The 23,650-nt window shown below is 36.8% G+C and overlaps 1 protein-coding gene across 1 annotated transcript in view; it reads right to left on the bottom strand.

Annotated features, from left to right (window-relative positions):
* Positions 1-4,974: 4,974 nt before the first annotated feature.
* The window catches only part of RRAGD (Ras related GTP binding D), a 60,259-nt gene continuing 41,583 nt past the window's right edge, over positions 4,975-23,650 (bottom strand). Inside the window, exons 6-7 of the mRNA XM_027856678.1 lie at positions 11,840-11,988; positions 4,975-5,792 (exon numbers count right to left, since the gene is read on the bottom strand). Of these exons, the coding sequence (XP_027712479.1) occupies positions 5,641-5,792; positions 11,840-11,988 (301 nt within the window). The 3' untranslated portion in view covers positions 4,975-5,640. The remainder of the gene's footprint in view (positions 5,793-11,839; positions 11,989-23,650) is intronic.

Genomic DNA, 23,650 nt, shown 5'->3' on the forward strand with positions numbered 1-23,650 from the left:
CTAGGGCTACATGTGGCCTTGAGGCTGCAGGTTCCCCACCCCTGGATTAAATTATGCCCTATAAACTCAAATCAATTCAATAAACACTTATAAAGCACCTACTATGTGCAGGGCATTGTGGTCAAATTGAATGAACTCCATTTGTTTACCTCCCAGTACTAACTTGGAATCCAAATTGAATCTTCATCTACTTTTAAAGTCTTAGATTGTCTTCTATGTATTACTGAAAACACGCCAAAACCAGTTTTATACTAAGCAAGTTATTTATTACACATATTAAAAATACACATGGATGAAAGGCTGAATTATACCCATGATCAAAAAGCTTGACCTTAAAATTTACCAACACTTGGCACCTCATTACTTCATATAAAATCTAATGAGTGTTCACAATTAATTGGCTATCCTTCCTATTTTAAATTCTCTGCTATATGGACAAGTAAAAGAATGCATATTTCGATAAGAGGTTCAGTATATCCTGCTTTGCCCCAGTATTTAATGGATTGAAGGAAATTGGATCTAATCTTTGACTTTTTTCTCTACCTCAAGCAATTCTTGAAGAAATACTAGTAAACTGTTCTAGTAAGAAGCAATTGCTCCATAAATATGAAAATACTTGTAGGTCTTCAGAGTCATCCAGGGAAATAATGATTTTGTATTTAAAATAATTTTATTTAACAAGCTAGTCCATGAACCCTTCTATATAAAAACAGTGGTAAATTTTAAGGATTTTTTTGGTCTCTACCTTCAAGGTTTTTAAGGTTTTTGGGAAAACCATATACATCTTACTATATTGTTTTTTGTTAAAGATTGGATTTTTCTTTTCATAGGAAAAAATTCATTATTATTATTCATTGAAAATACTATATTTCAGGTCACATTTTCCAATAAAAATATTCGGACCTTATACTTAAAATGTTGTATTTTATGTCAAAACTATCAAAAACCCTTAGGACAGAGGTTCTTAACCTAGACTCTGTGAACCTGTTTTTAAAAATATTTCCCTAACTTTATTTCAATATAATTGGTTTCCTTCATAACTCTATGCATTTTATTTTATGCATTTAAAAACATTTATTTTGACAAGTGGTCCATAGACTTCACCAAACTGCCAAAGGGACCCAGTACAATAAAATGGTTAAGAATTGCTGCTAAGAATAGAGGAACTGTTTTATAGAGTTTTATAATGCCATTAAAGCTTAAAACTGCACTAAGACTTCCGAGACATCCATACAGTGTCATCATAAGGCAGAATCTTATTGAATAAGCCAAGGGTAGGGTTGCCCATAGGAACACAATTTTCAGGCAAGTTTTGGATTACAGTGAAAGACAAGGGTAGGGGCAGGAGGAAAGAACTAGTTAAATATGACTAAATTAGTCCATTCTGCTGTAGTCCCAATGGCACATCCCTAGCATAAATCTGAATTACTGGAGAATTTTATTATTATTTTCTGCAACAAGAGTATGAGGGTTCAATCTAGTTGAAATATTCTGTTCTGCACATTAATTTCTGTGCATTTTTTGCAACAAGAATAAGAGTGTGAGGATTCAATCTAGTTGAGATATTCTGCTTTGCACACTAATTTGTGTGCTTTTTCACAGTTTAATCTAGTTTTAACATAAGTCCATAGTGACACATTCATAATCAATCACTTCAAAGACATCTGCAATCCTGCCTCTTTTTCAATGGAGAGATTATGTTGATGTCAGAAAGCTTAGTTTTAAGCCTACCTGAACTAATATTCAGTTTTGCCTACTCAGAATTTTTCCCTCCACTTTTTTTTTTTGTGGGTGGGGGAGGTGGTCTAAGTATGTGAATTCATCAGCACATATAATTCTCAGATTGGAAATTCTCTTCACCAATATAAATTCATAGCTGTTCTTGTAGCTTAATAATCTTTGTAAATTTCCCTTTGGCACTGAGACTTTAAATGATTTGCCCCAAGTCACACAGATAGCACAGTGTCAGGGACAGGACTTGAAGCCACACAGGTCTTTCTAACTCCAAGGTCAGCTGGCCATGGATGGAATCTGATCTTTGTTGACTTTGTTTGCTACCTCAACTAATTCTGGAAGAACTTAGAGTAAATTGTTCTACTAATTAGCAAGCAAAATACAACTATGAATATTCTTGTAGATCTTTTAATGTCATCGAGGAAAATAACCACTATGCCACATTGTATCTAACTTGAACTTTTAAAGAAAAATGGAAATAAAGAATAGGTTTTACCTATCTAGGAAAAATTTTTGCAAGCAATACTATCACTAACCATGCTTTATAAACCGAGAATAGAGCAGTTGATTACAAAATCATGTCAGGCTCATACAGGTTGAATGTATATGTTAATTTTAATAATTATCAGGACAGGTTAACTTTTTCAGAATTGTTTTAAACACCCAGAGCTCACACGGGCTTCACATTTGAAAATAACACTGTGATTCTAATGTTTTTCTGGGCTTCCAGGGTCCAAGACATGTGTTTTGGTAATTAAATCAGTGTCATCCTGGCTTTTGAATTATGCCTCACTAAAATGCTCTACACTCTGGCCAAAAGCACTAATAATATGCATCACTGAAACAAATGAGGAGAATGTCATTCTCAAATTTAATCATATTGCTCACATGTCCCCACATAAGTTCTAATTTTCTTTTATAGTCAAAGATGGCCTGCCCCGGAAGCAGTGTGTTCTGGGGCTTATCTCAGTCTTTGAAGATTATCAAAAACCAACCTGTGCACTTAGCTGTATCTGATCTTTGAGTTTATGGCCACAGACACCAGACTCAATTTTTGATTGTCAAAAATAAAATTGAGAATATGATCAAAATTCCAATTTTCTATTCAAAGACCTAAAGACTGAAAATGTCAGTTTTATATGATTGCACATATATAATCTATATCAAATTGCTTACTGCCTTGGGGGGGGAGAAAATTCAAAATTTCTTAAAAAGTGAATATTAAGACAAGAAATGTCAACTTACTCCTCTAAAATGCTTCTCTAATGTCGGATATACTTACTTCATCATATTCCATAAGCAAATGGCCAATGCAAACTTTTAGTGAGAATTCTCCATTGCTGGGAAGATAAACCATCATTCAGTCAACCATGGGATTGGACCTACAGCAGATATTGCTTTAGTCTTCCCCCTCAAAACTGTTATGGTTATATATTTTTAAGGCACACATGTCTATACACATATATGTATATTTAAATATTTATGAATATATCACATACCTACAACATGAGCATGGAAGAGCCAAAGTGATTAAAATATGTATATTTTAATGGTGTACTCTATTATTGAAAGAGGCAAGAATGGCTCTAGCTTCAGAGTAAATTCACATTTAAAAACTCATTCTTTGCTCAAGGGAAACAGTTTTTAGGAAAATTTAAAGAATAGGATTGCTAAGGTCCATGATTTTTTTAAAGTAGCATGCCAAATTTTTATTTATTCACTGTACAGAGAGCTACCCATTCATAGATGTAGATTGAAACTGTAGGCAAAAAACACGTTAAGAGCCTCCTTAGGACACCCTGGCAGAAGCTCCTTCATAGATTTAATGCTGGAAGAGACCTTAAGATCATCAAGTCCAATCCTTTCATTTTACAAATGAGTAAAATAAGGCCCAGAAAGTTTAAATGATTTGCCCACTGGTCCACTGTTAACACAGTATCAGAGGCAGAATTTGAATGCAAGACTTCCTGACTCCGAGTCTAGCATTTTATCTTCTATGCCATGCTAAAGAGCATCTGGACTAGTCTTATTAGTCATTGTATTTTTTATTAAACTCCTAAAGTTTATGACCCTTTTGAGTCATACCCAAAATTTTTATCAGCTCACAGGTGGCAGGTTTTTTGAGGGGCAGGAGAGAGCCAAGAAAGACAAACTTTGTCTTACCATTTCTCCTAGAACCTAATCAGGTACCTTCACAAGTCTCTTTACAACCTGATGGCACGGAAAATCCCCTCCTGTGTCCTATTCTTGTCCCAGATCACCCACCCCTCATATATCCCGTGGTTATCACTTTAGGGTTTTCTCAGCCTGTGGAGGTCGATAATCCTTTCCAGTTCTTCTGGTATAAGATGAACAGGAATGCCTCATTTTCATGGGAACCAATATCTTCTGTTACTTCTAAGGTTTTCTAATATCACACTGCCTTGAAGGCATTTCTAGGACAGTTTTACAGCCTTAAAAGGAGAACACCAGAAGGGAAGCTTGGTGCATTTTAATGCCAGAAAAAAAGGTACCCCCAAGCCATACATAATAGGGAGAAGCAAAGATGATAAACAGACTGAAAAAGACCATGCTCTAGGGGGTGCTTTGAATAGGGATACATTCAGCGACAGCACATGGCAAAATGAGAAATTGGCCCTTGAACAAACTTCTTAAATGTGCCATAGACCTACACTCCCTTGTACCCACCCTTTTCTAAGGGACCCGAAGCTTCAAAATTGTCCTTTGTTCATTTAAGCCCGCAATCACCAGTCACTTCAGTGGGTATATTCCCAATACCTGAGGTCACTTTAATTCCACATGGCAGGTGCAAAAGGACAAACACATACCAGTGTTTTAGCAGCACCCTTCTTTGCAGAAATTGTGGACACCACTTTGAAAATCTAGTCCCCAGTGTTATAAAAACAGTAATGCAGCAATGAGCAGGTTTACAAAATGAATGTCCTCTAGGTATAAAGTTACTTTAGAGATCACTGTTAAGGTAAAAATAGTAAAAAGATCTGAAAAAAGGTGGGGCATTTGTCAGGGCTCTGAATAAGCTTGGCTCTTTTTATTGTTCAGTCATTTTCAGTCACGTCCAACTCTTCATGACCCCACCTGGGATACTGGAGTGGTTTACCATTTCCTTTTCCAGTTCATTTTACAGATGAGGAAACTGAGGCAAAGTGAGTGAAGTGACTTGCCCAGGGTCACACAGCTAATAAGTGTCTGAGGCCAGATTTGAACTCACAAAGATAAGTCTTTCTGACATTAGTCCTAGTACTCTATCCACTGTACCACTTAGCTGCCCAGTCTTTTATCAATTAGTTAATAATTATGAGAAGGGTTCTTATTGCTATACAGCATAATGCTCCAAACTGCTCCAGCTACAAATTGGGGGGAATTATTTAACTGAATAACTGGTACCAAATGGTCATCAATTCTTTTAAGAAATAAGAAAAAAAAAGTCATTGTGCCAAGGCAACATTATTTGATGATTCTAAGATTGCCATATGCAAATGAACTATATTATGCATGTCATTGACACCATGTAGGGAAAAGTGCTTAGAAAACTAATTTTTATCAAAGTTCTGTTCCATGAGAAAAAACACGAAAAAGTACAAAGTTTGTACAGTACCTGACAGTTCTGACAATGATTTTTCTTACTATGGACCAAAAGAAAAAAAAGTACATTTTATGTTAAGAACATTCTTACGACAGATTTCACATCAATGTTTAATATACAAGTTGTTTTGTTGCTGAAAGTGCTTACTTTATTATTATTATTTTTTAAAAAGGATCAAGTGTGTTGCACTGATTGTTATATAACAAATCCAAGCCACGTGTCCAATTTCTCTCTTCCTCCAGTACAGTTCCAAGCAGCAGTCTCACCAAATAGCCTTGATCTCAAAGGCTGTCACCAAAATCTCAGAGCAGAACTCTAGGTGTCCCATTAGGAGTGGTTCCTTTTTTCTTCCGCATCTGACTCTGAACTTTTCGAGATTTTGCTATTCTCATTCTCACCTCAAATACTTCATGGATGGCTTTGCGGAAACAGTGGAAATTATAGTCAATGAGCCCTGGAGAAGAGAGCAGAGTAGTTTTAAAATGTCAAAAAAAAAAAAATGTTAATGGCCTAGTCATGGTAACATCTTTTATGTTGTATACTGCTACTAGACCAAGATTTGGAGGCCCCCAGGCTCAACAATTTGGCCCTGGGGAATTCTAAACCTAGAAGTCTGTCAATTATGATCTCTGCCCGAATGATAATAGATTTATGAGTTAGTGCAGTGGAAATCCCAAAGCCACCGTAGGAGGTTTCAGAACTAAGCTCATGAACTCACAGTGATGTTTCACTTTCCTCAAGGCTCATATTATATAGTATTAAGGAAATTTAAAGGGAGTTACGGTTGTGGTGGTGGTTGTTGTTTGTTGCTGCTGTTCAGTTTCAGCTGTGTCCAAATCTCTGTGATCCCATTTGGAGTTTTCTTGGCAAAGAGACTGGAGTGGTTTTCCATTTTCTTGTCCAGCTCATTTTACATATAAGGAAACTGACGCAAACAGGGTAAAGTGATTTGCCCAGAGTCACAGTGCCACCTGGCTGCCCTCTATTGGTAGGATCCAGCTTATGTGTTTTTCTGAGCATATTTTCATTCTGTTAAAATACAGCAATATTTTTAAAAATAAGTGCTGTATTGGGTACCCCTGAAAAAATTTATAGGCAAAGGCAGTTTTACCATCTCTATTAATTATAAAACATATTTATAGAGGCCCAACGATATATTCTAAACTAGTAATATGTTTCTCTTTTAGTGCTTTGGGTTGCAGGGCAAAACTCCTTTTAACTTGAAGATACATAATCAAAGAATTTTGCCGGAGAAAAATTAAGGGTTTGGACAAAATCAACTGTGTCAAATTCAAATCGAAACAGATATTTATGGGCATATATTGACTGAGAAAACCACAAATCACTATTATCTGTGTTGTACTATATTTTTATTTATTTTGCTAAACATTTCCCAATCACATTTTAATCTGACTCTGCCAGCATTCAGGAGTTTTGGGGGCCAACACAAGGCTTCCTGCCTGCAAATTTGATACTTCTTCACTAAATGACCTCTGAGGTCCATTCCATCTCTAAGTCCATAAACCTTTAGGAACCTAATAGATCGTTTCGTTAATCTACCATATTTAATAGACCAGAAAACTGGAGTACAAGGAAGTGAACTGACTTGTCCAAAGTCATACATACAACCAGTTAATGGCAGAGCCAGACTGGAAAACAAGTTTTCTTGTATACTTCCCAGTTTAGAGTTCTAGACGGTCCAGTCAATAGAATGTAGGACTTTAAATCAGGAAGACCTGAGTTTGAATCTTCTCTCAGTCCCTGGCTGTGGGACCTTAACCTCTGGGCAAGTCACCTTCACTTCTCTCAGCCTCAGTTTCCTCATCAGTAAAGTGGGGATGAGGATCAAATGAGTTAACACATGTAAAGCTATTATATACTCGCTATTGTTCCATTAGACTATTCTGCTTTTAATTTTCAGTTATTATTCACAAACAAAAATGTCCCATCATTACAAAGTAGAGAAGAGGGGAAGAGGCAAAAAATTTGCTAGAAATGCTCAGATATTGACTCATTTCTTTGCTAAGGAAGAGTAAAAACTTACTAGCAAATAGTCACATTCTCCTTTGCACACAAAAGCAATGGATGAGTGCCCTCTGCTGGTTGTGTAGCAGCAATTAACTGATCACATCTGGAGTTTGGCAGAGTTCTCTCTGCATTCTATCGGAGTGAAATTCTCAGACAAGGAAATCAAGAAGAAAAAAACAAGGTTTTTGTGGACACAAGATGTAGGCACAACCTCAGAAATCTTTGTTATGTTTACATTAAAGTAGTATATTACATAACAAGGCTTATCTCTTGGCTTAAAAATATTTCAATAGCCTTGATTTCATCAGTATGGGTTGTCTCTCCACTGAAAAGATCACAACTCCTCCATGCCTTAGTAAACAATTTCATGAGCTGGCCAAAAGAAAAAAAAAATCAATTCTTGGTAGCTGGAAGATAAGGTCCTTCAAACTCATCTAAGCTGGACCTTGGAAGATAGATATTGTCCATTCCAAAACCCATTGAATAAACCTTTCTAGTTGGCTTCCAGAGCTTTTGCTGTGTTGACACAGCCTTAGAGAACCCAGGTATCCCTTCATGTCATGATAAGAAGGACTTCTGTGGGGGAATTAAATATAAGAAGAATGTTGGACTTGGAGTGTAGACCTGAGTGTGTGGGAATCCTACCTCAGACACTTATTAGTTGTATTACCCTGGACAAGCCATTTTAACCTTTCTCAGCCTCAGTTTCCTCATCTGCATAATGGAGATAATAGCACCTATCTCATAGGGTAGTTGTGAGGACTAAATGAGATAACATGTAAAGTGCTTTGCAAATCTTAAAGCACTTCATAAATGCTAGTCATTATCATCATCATTATTATTATTATTGGTATTAATTACTTTATGAACAGTAAATCTTTTTATATTTAAATTATTTAGCATTATTAATAATAATTAAGGGAAAACCTAAGATGTGACCCTGGATTAGTAAACCTTGTTAATTCTGGTGTACACAGTCATCTTGATAAATTCTGCAGTTACAGTGCTTAGAATCTTATGTTTTGAGTTTTAAAAGTTCACAGTAACTTAGAGGTATCTAAGCAATGTAAGCAGTTACAAAAGTTGCTGGATTCACATTTCTGGAGATTAAAGTCCTATCTTTATACACCACGAAAATACACACAGAGGACTTGCTAAACTTTACCCTTTCCCTACAAAACTCCCCTACATTATCCAATCAATAATAACTCACTTTTGGAGTGCCTTATTATTTATCAATTATCTTTCTTACAACCTTACGAGGTACATAAGTCAAAGACTCAAACACTTGTTATTGTTGTTGGTTTTTTGTTTGTTTTGTTTTTTTATAGATAAGGAAACCCAGGCTTATAGAGAGGAAGTAACTTGCTCAAAGTCAAGGTCATATAACTGATAAAAGGCAGAGCCACATCTCAAACCTCCAAGTCCACTAATTTGGAGCCCAATGTCCTTTTCACTCTACCTTTGGGCAAATCAGAATGAAAAACTACTCTATGATCAAATTCCTCTTTAAGATAATCACATCATTTCACACATTAGTGATGGCATGACTTAAAATTATGTTTTCTCAATTACTTACCCTTCTTATTCCCATTCATGAAAATAATGCCTAAGCTTTAAGCTAGCAGAATGGTTTCTAAAGAGAACGACAGGGATAAGAATTCATGATATCATTATTTGAGGGAACTACCCTCTACCAATGCAGGCCAGCATCTTCTCACCAAATAAAAAGTCTTAAAGAACTGCCTATACAATCATTACTCATTAGGTTAAGGTAAAACTTGAACTCACATCTTCCTGGTTACAAGGCTAGCTTTCTACCAATGACACCAACTTGGCCTCTACAAACTTTGTTTAACCAGACAGAGAAAGCCTTCTGAATTTGGTCTCAGAATGATTTACCAAGAGCCTGCATTATAAAGTCCACCTTGAGTTTTATTTGAGGATTATATTTGTCACAGCAAGTGAGCCTGTATGAAATGATGTAACCCAATGCATTACATTAGCTTGCCAAGAAACCCAATCAAATTGAGTTGAGAGTATAATCAGATCATCCCTGGTGCTAGGAAGCCTCCACTTGCCTGTTCCCTTCGCAGGCCTCTATTCTGTTTTCTCTTCAATTATGCTATTTTGTGTTATATTGACTTCTGTAGAATAATTAAGTACTTCTAATTTCTAAAAACAGAAATTAAAACACTCATCACCAGTAAATGCCAGAAATAAATTTTTCTCACCAAGAAAACATGGGGTATGGAAGAAATGAACACTGGCTTTGGATTAAGCATGACTAGTGCTTAATCCCAGTTCTGTTACTATGTAATCCTGGACAAGTAACAACTTCTCTGGGTCTCAGTTTCCCTTTCTATAAATATGTTAGGCTCAGTGATCTTTAAGACTCTTCTCAGCTCTAAAGTGTTCTCATTTACAAAAATGAAGACAGAAAGAAGATATTTGTAAAACTATTATATTAAAAAGAAGAGAAATTTTGTCTTGAGATAACCACTATTTTTTGTGTGTGAGGCAATTGGGGTTGAGTGACTTGCCCAGAGTCACAAAGCTAGTGAGTATTATGTGTCTGAGGCCAGAACTGAACTCAGGTCCTCCTGACTCCAGGGCTGGTAAGCTAGCCATTGCACCACCTAGCTGCCCCTAGATTTAACTACTATTAAGTGGTACAGGAGACAGAGCTTTGAAATTGGATTTAAAGGACTTGCCTTCAAATTCCAGCTCTGTCACTCCCTAATTGTATGACCATAGGCAAGCCTTACTTTACCTCCCTGGGAAAATAAAAGGGTTCTAGGTCAGGGGTTCTTAACCTTTATGTATTTTATGGCAGCAGGGGAGTGCAGTGGTTAGAGCGCTAAGCCTGGAGTAAGGAAGACCTGCATTCAAATCTAGCCTCAGATACTTAACAGCTGTGTGACATTGGGCAAGCCACAACTTTTCTCCCTGCCTGTTTCCTCAACTATAACATGAGGATAATAATACCTCCTACTTCCCAGGGTTGCTGTGAGGATTAAATGAGATAATATATTTATAAAGTACTTATCATAGTTCTGGCACATTTGTTGTTCAGTCATTTTTCAGTCACGTCCGACTCTTTGTGACTCCATTTGGGTTTTTCTTGGCAAAGATACTGAAGTGGTTAGCCATTTCCTTCTCCAGCTCATTTTGCAATGAGGCAAACAGGTCTGCGGCTGGATTTGAACTCATGAAAATGAGTCTTCCTGACTCCAGGCCTGGCACTCTATCTACTTCACCACCTAGCTGCCTCTATCTGGTAGCTAAATGCATAATAGCAGTATTCATAGCAGATATGTAGACAGTAGATAATAAATGCTTGTTTCCCCTTCTTTTGTAAGATTCATAAAGCCAACATAGCCCTTCTCAGAATAATAATTTTAAATACATAAAATAAAATACATAAAATTATACAAAGGAAACTAATCATATTGAAATACAGTTATCAAACTATTTTTTAAAACAAACTGTAGACCCCCAGGTTAGGAATCTTTAGACTAAATGATCTATAAGTTTCCTTCAACCTCTGAATCTATAAGCCTACATGCAAACCATACACTCAATCTGAAAAGTATAAAATATTGGAAGAACAGTGTTGAAATATTATTCCCTGGTTTAGGAAGAGAAAAACTGTAGGCATCTTTATTTGGTTTACTTATTTTGTTTTACAATAGACTATTATGTTTTTCTATCATTAAGTTCCTTCTCTCCCCCCCGTCCCTTTTGATCCTAATGACATCACTGACCTATGTTAAAATAATACAATTTAACGGACATGATTGACTCCCTTATTTAATATACATGAGTCCTGGCTTATCATCTCCCCTTACATTGGGAGAACAGGCTGGTATCACATGGTCACTCATAGCAGCCTACTGAATGTCCTTCCACGGGGCAATAGAAAAGTCACAGAAAAGAGCAAGGACTTTATGATCACTAAAAATGCAGCTGTAACGAACTATGTCAAAGGCTGCTTTGCTGCAGATCCCTTCACTGATAGGCAAACCTGTCCACTGCACTCACTGAAGAGGATCTGGTTTAGCTTTCAATATTGCAGCCTGTTCCACTAGACCTAAGTGAAATCCTGACTGGAAACCCAACCTGATGAAGAGGAGAAAGGTACACCCTCAGATCATGCTCTCTTGACCTATTTACTTGTGTATTCAAACTGCAGGGTACTAGAACTATTCCCATGCACAATGGAGCAGATTAATATATTATTCCTCAAAATCAAGGGTTCCTATCTTTTTTTTTTTGTTGTTGAATCATGGATGAACCTAAGGGCTCCTTTTCAAAATAATGTTTTAGATTCATAAAATGAAATACATAAGATTAAAAAAAACAATTATATCAAAATATCACAAAAACAAGTTAACAGATACCAGGTTAAGAACCCCTGCTCTAAATGGTATTTTTGAAATGCCCCCCTCCCACCTTCACATATAAAAATACCTTTTCTTTCAAAGCTTTCTTCTCTGACAAAACAAACGAGGGCCAGAAATTTTGTCACCTCCTTTAAATAAAGAACTGTTGTATTATTCAGTTTTATAATTGCCGTTGATTCCTTGTCATAAGGGGTTCCTGCTCCATCTTCTTGGAGGCTAAAGGTAGACAAGAACCATAAAAGCATTTCACTGTTGAGAAATAACCACAATTTTTAATCTAACAACAGATGCACTTGACTGTTTAAAGAACTTAAAATAATGGTAAGTAGTTTATTTACCCTTATAGCATTTTTCAGCAAAAGATCACAGAAACATATAACCACATGAACATAAACACTTATGATGGTCACTTTCCTACTGATACAGTTGAATGCCTTGTGGGAGGTGAGCAACTCACTCTTTAGGGCACCAAGGAATATAGCTGAAAAGTGAAAATTAGCTATTCTGGCCCTCTCTGGTTATGACTTCCCAAATCTGAATGAAAGATTGCACTCTTTATTAGCATGGTATTAGTGTAATAATGATAACTGGGCATTCATAGGACCTTAAGCTAATCAGAAAGGTATGCAGCTCTTTTTGTCCCATGCCAGTCAAAGGGGTATTTTCCTGGCAATGTCCTTGCCTCCACTTAACAGTAGGTTGCCAAAGTCCTTGATTTCTTCAGATGGTCTCTCACCTTTTTATTGACTATTAATCAGATGCTGGCTCAAGAGAATTAAAACAATTTCTATTAAGGACAAATCATTGGTTCATCTGGCCCAATCTTGGAAACAATCTTAAGAATGGAGAGAACCATGGCTGGGAAATACTACAGACAGGCAGGAAATTGGTCCTTGGCAAGCTACTGTTCTCCATTCTCTACCCTGAACCACCTCCCACATCAAAAACACAAATACTGATTTCATACACTCAATTTTTTAAGAAGTTTTTTTTGTGCATTTAATACTTAATGCTAAAACATGTTAAAATGTGCAAAGCAAAAGGAAATAAAATTACATAGATATAGTCAATCTTCAACATTCACATGTTTAGCTTCTGCTACTTCAAACATTCAAAGGATTTTATTAGTAACCTTATTTTAACTTTCGCCAATGCACAGTTGTGGCTATGTCTAGTAGAGAAAAAATGAGAGCCGTGATGCACCTAAGTTTGTAGTGAGGCCGGGCAGTCAAAGGTTATAGTTTTTGTTGGTTGCCAAGAAACTAACCCCCTATTTTCCATACGTTCAATGTATCAACAATCACATTTTTTACTTTTGCACCATTCTGCAGGAATGTTATCCCCATGGAAGTTGATGACTGATTGTATTAATAAAATGCCCGTTTAAATTTGACACCTCATCAAGGAAGTTCAGTTTAAAAAGATGACTCTTGCATCAGGGCTAACAGAGACCCCACGGGTCATATCCTGGGCAAATAATTTTATCTTTGTTAAGGAGCTCCCTGAGAAGAATATAGTCTACCAATGTAGTTTAATTCTTAAGAGTTGCCTGAGAGATTTGCCTAGACTCACACAACTAGTATATGTCAGACGAAGGACTTGAATCCAAATCATCCCAAATCTAAGATAGCCCTCCATTCACTATGTTACAGTGCCTCTCATCCAGTGAAAAAAATACAGGACAGTATAATAATAGCAAAACAAGTCAGCATACTATGTCAAATGTAGAAGTATCTAACTTTATACTCAATTTTCCTCATGTAGGCAGCTTAATATCTTTTGACATTTCAAAGGTGAATATTCACTGGGAAACAGCAAACATTGTTATATCTGTTTAAAAATTTTTTTCTCATTCACTTGAAAGAAATGCTTTCACTTCCTGTCAAATGAGGACCGTATCTATGCTCTTCTATGCTCTATGTCTTATTTTGCCTGCAATGATTTAATATTATTTTAACCTCTTTTCACACAGAAAGTCTCGCCCAGCTCAAAAGAGATTCATAAAATTTTGTTGGGGCAGAATTCTTAATCATGCACATACATACTAACTGCTTTTGAGATTATGATAGCTTAAAAAAATAGAATAATTACTCTCCAAAGGATTCCCAAGCACAAATTTGTCCATCATCAGAATTGCCTCAAATGAATGGAGTCTAAATTACCAGGGCAATCTCAAAAAGACATGAAATGTCAAAAGAGAACATTTAACCATGTGCTTTTTCATAGGTGACTAACACTGTTTTTTACTACCATCAGACTATGGACACATGCTCAGGGCCTTTTTCACTGTCTCACAATGTACCATTGTCCCAACGTATTAGAATGCTATAATTAATGAGGATTCTGACTTTTTTCTTTGACTGAGCTTTAGTTGCTTCAAATGCAATAGAACCTCACTCATCCTGTGTGATGGAGGGGGGTGTAGATCAATGTGATGTAGGGAAATGTCTGAATTAATAATTTCATTTATTTATTTATTTTGGTGAGGCAATCAAGGTTAAGTGACTTGCCCAAGGTCACACAGCTAGGAAGTGTCGTGTGTCTGAGATCATATTTGAACTCAGGTCCTCCTAACTCCAAGGCGAGAGCTCTATCTACTGTGCCACCTAGCTGCCCCCTGAATTAATAATTTTTAAAGACATGCAATTATACAATTTTTCAAATGAGCTGCCTTTTGGAAAGGGGTGCTAATAAGTAAAATCTGGTATATTTAAGGGGGAAAATCAAGACACACATATCACCTCCATATTACCTAACATATAAAAAAAATCTTCTCATATATAGAAGTATTAATGTTAAGTGAAGTAATCTTTAAATTATCAATCCTTTGCTTTGAAAATGCTACCAAATTCAGCCTAAAGTCTTTCTCTGGAAGAAAGGTTGCACGGGAAGAAATTGTAGTGTAATATTTCTAACTTTCTGCATCTATTATGAGCTCCCTCTTACTGAAAAGCTCTTCAGTGTCATCTTTCACCTTCTCTTACTTTGCTTCCTTTGCTTCTAAGAGGAAAGGGGAAGGAGGAGAGAAGAATAAAGATTTAGATAGGGCCTATTACGTACTGGGCACCATGCTAATCCCTAAGTGTTTTATAAATATTATCTCAATTGATCTCTTAGGAAGAGGGAACCCTCTCCTCACTCATCCTGTGTAATGGAGGGGGGAGGTGTGGATCAATGTGATTTAGGGAAATGCAACTAGGGCAGCTGATCCTTCCAGTCACTTCTAGGAATTTGCTTCTTCCTTCCATAATTCCTTCTAGCCATTCAATTCTCTTATCTATTCAATCTTCCCTTATCCACTGCTGGCTCCTTTCCCCCAAGCCTCAACAAACATATTTAGGTTTCCCCAACCCAAAAAACAAGCCTCAGCTCACCCCAACCATTTCATCAAGCTATCATCCTTAACTCTCTTTTCATAGTCAAGGATAAGACCAGGCTCTCTGATTTAATTAACACAAGGAACTTCCAGATGAGGGGACTCCCTTTACTAATACCAGTTGGTACCTTCTCTGCAGCTTACTGTCTCAAAGTTGCCGAGAGCACTGAGGGGTTAAATGATTTTCTTAAAGTCATACAACCAGCATGTGTTAGAGGCAGGATTGAACCTAGGTCTTCTTGGTTTGAAAGCCAGATCGCTATCCACTATGTAACAGTTTTATCTCCCATTCCCTTCTCTATTGCTTGAAGTCTGGTTTTTGACCTTACCATTCAACTAAAATTGTGCTCTCCAAGTGTGCCTACAAATCTCTATTGCTAAAAATAATGGCCTTTTCTGTCTTCGTCCTTCTTACCCTCTCTGTAGCATATAACAATGTGGATCACACTTTCCTACAGATTCTCTCCTCCTCGGGTTAAGACACTGATCTCTCCTGGTTGTCCCCCTACCTGTCAGTTTCTTTTGCTAAATCATCATCAATGCCCTGCTCCCTATATGGGGGTATCTGGGTTCCGTCCTGAGTCCTCTTCTCTCTGCCTTCATCAGTTTCCATGAGTTCAGCTATCATCTCCCTGTAGAACACTACCAAATCTAAATATCTAGTTCTCTTTCTCCTGAGCTCCAAGTCCTATTGACTACTAGAAATCTCCACCTAGTTATCCATATGCATCTCAAGCTCCACAAATCCAAAACAGAACTCATCTTCCCCCCCCCAACCTAATCTTTCTAATTTCCCTATTTCTCTGTTCTTCCAGTCACCTAGAATTACAATATTAAATTTATTAGCAGTCTTGCTTATGGCAGACAGAATGTTTCAGAACATGTTTGGATAACTGAAGTCTTATGTCCCTTACTGTACACCTCTAGTGCCAGGCTTTTGATTTGTTTCCCGAACTCATCTATTTCTTCTTTCTGTTAAGGTGGTCTCTAGCAGAGGTGTCAAACACACACTGCCTGAACCAGATTAAAATGTAATTGGGAAATCTTTAACAAAAATTTAAAAAACAACAACACCACAGATAATATCAACATATGCTTGTAGGGATCCTGATTTACAGTTTAGTGCCTTCATTTCTTTTTGAGTTTGACATCACTTATATATACTATACTCTGATTATAGTATTTCCTGTTATACTGCCTTTGAGTTTCACCCAAATGATCTCCATCACACTTCACTCTATCAGGTTCCTGGATTTCCTCACTTGAGTATATTTCATTATATAAAAATATATAAATATAAATATATAAAAATATAATCAATAAAAATAAAATATATGAAAATATATAAATATAAATTTCATTTATAAAAAATGACACTTCACCCCTCCTTTTGCTTATCTTGATATAAAGCACATCCTATCAGAACCATATTCTTGTTACTATGAATCTGTCAAATTTGTCTCCTTGCATTAGGATCTTTGGTTTATCTTGTTTGTCACACATATCTCATGCATTTGTGTGTAGGTACCCAAGGCGAGCTGTATTACTGACTCCTTTCTTGGATTTTGAGTTCTATGAATTTCTGAGTGTCTCAATTACTATTTAGTTTCCTCTACATCATAGCTAGTTTTTACAAAATCTAGTTTGGTAGATCTACATAGGTGGTTTTGTTCCTTTTCTTTCCTTAAAAGACCATTTGATTATACTTTGAAGTCTCTAAGCAAAAGCATTTTTATTAAGACTGTGCTAAATTGCACTCCATCTTTGGTCAGGAACCTATCACTCCTATATTTTAAGCCATGATTCAGAAATCCAAATCTCATTCTCAGATACCATCTTCTTAACCAAACAAAGTAATAATCACTCTGTCTTTCTCTCCTGATTCCCCTGAATTCCATAAACAGCAGCGATAAAAGCACCACCTGTGTCCCTAAGGACTTTGATTTCTTACCCAAGACTTCATAATCCTCAGCAATGTTTTCTAGGATCTTTTTGACAATATTACTGGAAGTGGTAGTAGTCACTCAGTGTCAGAAGTCCTAGGAAGGTTTGGGTTTGTTTGTTTGTTTGTTTTTGGTCATATCTTAGATACATTCAAGTCCCCAGGAAGTCAACAGAGCACTCCATAATTGTTGTTATCAATCAACAAGCAGCTAGATCAGTATCCCTGACTAGAGAGTAGCTTTCACCTGACAGCCCCTAAAGATCCACAACACCATTCATTTGAGGGTAATCAATGATTTCCTCTTCAGAGGGTCCAGCTTGCTTCTCTTCAGAAAGAGTCATACATTTCTCTCTTATCTCCAAGAGTTCAGAGGTTCTTTCTCCTCTGTCACATTTTTCTTTTCTTCAACTTTCTGACATAGGTCAACATTCCATCCTATTTCTTCAGGTCCTTTTTCACTTTTTGTTTTCACACGTTAAGGTCTTTTCCTTCAGCTTGTTCTCCTTCTCCATGGGTCCTTCACTTTCTCTTCTTCCTCCTTGGGTCTTTATATTTGAGCCCTTTTCTTCCTTTTCCCTGAATCCATCTTCTCCTTCAGTTTGAGTTCTCAATTCCTTTAGTTCCAACTCTTCAATTCAAGTTCAAGACCTGGGTTCAAATCCTACCTCCAGGCATTTACTAGCAATGTGACCCTGCGCAAGTCTTTTAACCTCTGTGGACCAATTTCCTAATCTGTAAAATGAGGAGGGTTAAACTATGTGTCCTCTAAATTCCTATCCAGATCAAGATCTATGATCCCATGAATCCTCTCCTCCTTAAATTCTTCTCAAGTTCTCCCAGATTCTCTGAACTTCATAATTCCAAAGTCTTCCAATATTTATTTGTAACAAGGAAAAGCTGTTACTTGAGAGGTAGAATGGGGGGGGGGGGAAGCCTGGGTAGAACAGCGATATAAATTTTAAAATGTAAAAAAAAAATTGTTAATATGCAGAAAAGCACAGAAGGAAGTTCCAAAGGGCAGTACGTTAAATTTAACATATACTTTAAAAAGAAACAATCTATATACTGTAGAGATTCATGGATTCAAATACAATTCTCTTTTTCTATTATTTGTATATGGACATTTCATGTTTGTAGATGTCTACCAAGTTCAGTATTAACAAAAGAGCAATCTGAACAAACAAAATTAAACTACTGTAAGGGAATGGTCTTTTCTACCTTTGATAAGGCTGAACGCAAGAGTGTAAAGGTGAAAGAAGAGTTTATGGCCCTCAGTTTTTTTAACATCTGAGGTGGTGAGAAACCCCTGATTAAAAAAAGAGGAGGGATATCTTCATTCCATGGACTTAATGACCAGCCCAAGGGTCTAAGAACTTAATCCAGTTCCTCCTGTCCTTTCCCCAAATAACTCCCAAAAGTGCTTATTTTTGTCTCTGTAAGGACAGTGCTAATTACAGTTCACATGACCTGTTTACCAAGTATGCCTAAATGCCATTAAACATAGTGATAATCATGCAAATAATTACACCTGTAGCAGATTAATTTTGTTTTCAGCTTCATTTGATTGCAACATGAATCTATCCTCACATTCAGGTCTTCACAAACTATTGCTCACGTTGTCCACCACAACTTTTTTTAAAAAAAAAGTCACAGTATCGCAAGTTTCTATTGAAATAAAACTTGCTCCAAAGCTAGATGATGTGACCATCCAACCTCAGCTCAATGTAGAAGAATGATTTCTTGGTCCTACTTCCTCTTACTTCAACCACTCGTGTTTTGGTTAGTATCTTCAGTTCATCAGAATCAAACAGGAGCTAAGGTTAATTAAATACAATAGGACCTCATAAAACTCATATATGGCTTTGCCTGCACTGATTTAATAGAGTTTGGCTTTACTACCTAAATTTATTTTATTTATGGTATTTTTTAATACCTTCCTCAACCTGGTCTTATCATAGTGGGGGAGAATTGATACTAATGGCTCCCATTTACATAGCATTGTAAAATTTATAAAACACCTTCTTGAAAAAAAAAAACCTAATTCAGATATGCTGGTCAGTTACAGGTAGGAGTGGGGTGCTGCAGAATACATCCATAAACAAGGATTGCTACCTCAAGGAAAGTCAGTGCAGATGCCAAAGACCTCTCTCCGGGGGAGAAAAAAAAAAGGAAGACTTGCAAGAGGAACAAAAAGTCCAGTGGAATTTTTAAGGAAATATTACAAACCTTTGACATCATTAGTGATTTGAGAAAGAGTAAGATCCAGGTTTGAAGAGGAACCTCACAGAGTAATGAGATACCAAGGAATCACCACTTCTCTATTGTGAGTTACCATGGTAAGTCAGGCAAAGCAGAGTCAAAATATTACCTATTACATGTCCCTTTTATTCTAGACAAAACACACAAACGCATGCACACAAACTTTAATTTTCATCTCTATGTAAATGAATCCAGATCTATATATCCAGCTGTAGACTCTCCTGAACTCTAGTCAAGGCAATAAATATTTATTAAATGTTTACTATGTGCCAAGTACTGTGCAAAGCACTGAAGATAAAAATACAAGCAAGGAGCTTATGGTCTAATGGGGAAGATAACACATCAAAGGGAACTGAAAAGGTGAGGAGCAGAGGGAAAGGTACCCACAGTAGTATGGCAGTAAAGTCCAAAGAGTCACAAGTAGAGTTGGGATAGCAACAATGAAGGATGGCTTGCCTGGGTCCTTCCTCAAAATGGATGTTCCAAGAAGAACTCATCAAGGGGATGGAGGGGCATTCCAGGATGAGAAGGCCAGAGAGACTGAGAACTTCCCAGGGTAAGAAGGTAGTGGAGGCATGGTAGCAAAGTCCATAGAGTCAAAAACAGAGCCAAGAGAGAAATCAAGATTGTCATTCCTACATTGGCAATTGCCTATTGGATATGTCTAAGTGGATATCCCTTGGCATCTCAAACTCAGCATGTCCAAAGTAGAAGTCATTATCTTTCTTTTTTTCCAGAAAAAGGTAGATGATTTTAATAAGCAAAACCAAACTTTTTTAAAAAACCCATCTGTAATATCCAAAGGACTGCTTGCATTATATTAGGTTACAGAACCACCAAGAATAAAAAGCTTCATCCCATAAAAAAATGTAATTGCTACCTGCAGCTACTGATATGATAAAAATGGTGACTGGTAATACATAGGCAAAACAGTTCCTGACAGTTCCACTTGAAAATAATATAGCAGGAAAGAGAACTGCCCATGTCTGAAGATTAGGTACTTCTAATTAGGGACCAAAAAGATGGCAGACTAATAATCTTCTCAGGTGCCCATTCACTCTTAGAAATCTCCCTAAAGAGAAATTATGCACCAACAATTACAGCTGAATTCCCATGATAAGAAAGCAAAAGGCCCAATAAGGTAAAAGCCTCACTAGTTAACACTGGAGTACACTAATCTTTGATTTATCCTTTATCCATCATATTCCAGCAGGCCATATAAACAAATCCATAGGCTTATACCTGGGAGCAACACTTAGATTCCCTGATTCTCCTTCTGTTGCAGAGATTTTTCTACAGCATCCCTGCTTTTCCTCTATCCCAATGCAACAAGCAGCAGACTTTGGGTTTGCCCAGACACATGAGAGATGATGTGGGGGTAATAATCTGGCTGCCTTCTGCCTGAGATGGGGCTCTAAGTTAGAGAACACCAAGGCAGCAGAGAATCTGTAAAGAATATCCATACTGCTCTCTCCCATTCCTGCAAAAAGCAGAAGAGTTTGATTCAACCCAGCCATAAAAGAAAAGGATGAGTGCTAGGGAAGGAACTTCTACAGGTGGCCAGTGTGAGTGGCTGCTCTTGACCTGAAGGAAAGGGGAATTAATCCATCTAGGACCAATTCTGTCCCCCTGGAGAGTTAGGGGGACTGAGCTTAAGGAAAAATAAATCCCCACTAGGAAAATGCTGAAGCAGCTCTGCACTCCAATCCCAAAGGTATACCCATCACCAAAGGGATAGGAGTCAGAAATACAGGCTGAAATAAAATAGATTTCAAGAGCAAGAAAATTCAATTAAAAACCTAAAGTGCAAGCAGATAAATTAATAGCAAGAATGTTAAAATTAGATAAAAGAATAAGCACTAAATCCTCAAAGAGATTACAAAGCTGCCTTAATAAATATTACATTACAAAGAAAACTGAATCTATTCCCTGTAGAATCCCAAGAGAGAATGGAATAATAATTAAATATTCCAGAATAATTTGAAAGAGAAATTAAAACCATATGAGAAATCAGAAAAGAATGGATGTCAGAATCTATAGCCTTCCCCACAGAAATTATTAGCAGATCAGGAAACACTAGAATCCATGGTGGTAAATTTCTCCTAAGAAGCAAAAAAGAATCTAACAAAATCTGGAATACAAAAATACTGAAGGAAAAATCTAGAATAAAAGTTATAGTTCAGGAAATAATACAAGAAAATTGTCTGAATACAGGGAGAAAAGCACTAAATGAAGAAATCCACAGGTACAGAAAACTTCAAACTGAAAGACCAAATTCTATAAACTTAAACTTAGTAATTCTAATGAGAAAAAAAAACACATTGTACAAGCATCCAGGAAAAAGACTTTCAAATACAAAGGAAAAGAAATTTGAATAACACAAGACTACTGAACAAATATTCATTTAGAGGGGCAGCTAGATGGTGCGGTGGATAAAACTCTTGTCTTGGAATCCAGGGAGACCTGAGTTCAAATACGACCTCAAACACTTGAGTGACCTGGGCAAGTCACTTGACCCCAATTGCCTCAACAAAAACAAACAAACAAAAAAATAGTCATTTAGAGAAGCAAAATGTAGAATTTCAAGGGAAATCATGAAAAAGGGAGCACTGAAGTGGGAACAGTACTTTCAGACATCAAAACATATTATTTTTTGGCAACTGGGGTTAAGTGACTTGCCCAGGGTCACATAGCTAGTAAGTATCAAGTGTTCAGTCTGAAGCCGGATTTGAACTCAGATCCTCCTGACTTCAGGGCTGGCACTGTATCCACTGCACCACCTAGCCACCCCCATCAAAACATATTATTAAGCAACAATTATCAAAACCACTTGATACAGGTTACAATTTTTTATGTCAAAAACTAGACAAGAAAGAACAAAAAATAACTCAACTCAATAATTCAGTGTCCCATAAATCCCAAAATGTAAATTACTTTAGATAAAACTCCTAAGGGGGCAGCTAGGTAGTACATGGCTAAAACACCAGCCCTGGAATCAGGAGGACCTGATTTCAAATCTGACCTCAGATACTCACTAGCTGTTTGACCCTGGGCAAGTCACTAAACCCCAATTGCCTGAAAAGAAAACTCCCTATTTTATAAGAAATACTGGTGGTGCAGTAGTTAGAGCTCTGGCCCTGGAGTCAGGAGGACCTCAGTTCAAATCTGACCTCAGACACTTGACATTTACTAGTTGTGTGACCTTGTGCAAGTCATTTAACTCTGACTGCCTCACCATAAAGCAACAACAACAAAAAGACTGGTAAAACTAGAAAAGAATTTGATAGAAATTAAGCTTATATCAACATTTTAGACCACATTCCACAAAAAATTCAGAACAAACACATGACCTGATAGTAAAGATCATACCATTAACAATTAGAAGGGAAGCAAATCACAGCTTTCACAACTTTTCATGGATTGAAAGTGTATTTTTTTTTTAGGCAATTGGGGTTAAGTGACTTGCCCAGGGTCACACAGCTAGTAAGTGTCAAGAGTTTGGTCTGAGGCCAGATTTGAACTCAGGTCCTCCTGACTTCAGGGTCAGTGCTCTATCCACTGCGCCACCTAGCTGTCCCCAAAAGTGTAGTCTTAACCAAACATGGGATAGAGTCAATTACAAAAGGTAAAAGATAATTTCAACCACATGAAACTGGAAATATTTTGCATGAATAAAATCGATGCATCTAGCCTAAGAAAAGTAGTTAAAATGGAAAAACAAATTGTATCAAATATCTCTGAAAAGTATCTCATCCAAGATATACAGACAACTAACAAATACATAAAAGCAAAAGTCATTCCCTAATGGATAAGTGACCAAAGGATATGAACAAGAATTTCATTAGATTTTTAGCTCCTTGAGGGCAAGAACTCTCAAGACCTTTTTTCCCATCACTTTTCCCCCCCAAGGCTTTTTACCTTTTCTCCCAGTAGTGCTTATATAATATCTGAAACAAAGAAGCTGCTTAATAAATTTGTTGACTTGATTTTCTCCAAAAAACTTCAACCTGTCAACAAAAGTATGAAAAAAATGCTCCACTAACGCGAACAGAAATACAAATCAAAATAACCCTGAGGTGTCACCTTACACCAGCAGACAGGCAAACATGACAAAAAATGGGAATAATTAATCTGAAAGGGTAGTAGAAAGACATGTTATTAATGCATTGTTGGTGGAGCAACTAGTTGGTACAACCTTCTGGAAAGCAATGTGGAATTATGCAAATAGAGTGATAAAAACGTCCATACACTTTCACCCAGAGATTTTATTGTTAGACATGGTCTCTAAGGAAGTAAAT

Source organism: Vombatus ursinus, unplaced genomic scaffold, assembly GCF_900497805.2.
Source record: "Vombatus ursinus unplaced genomic scaffold, bare-nosed wombat genome assembly UNPS02000582.1, whole genome shotgun sequence".
Taxonomy (NCBI): domain Eukaryota; kingdom Metazoa; phylum Chordata; class Mammalia; order Diprotodontia; family Vombatidae; genus Vombatus; species Vombatus ursinus.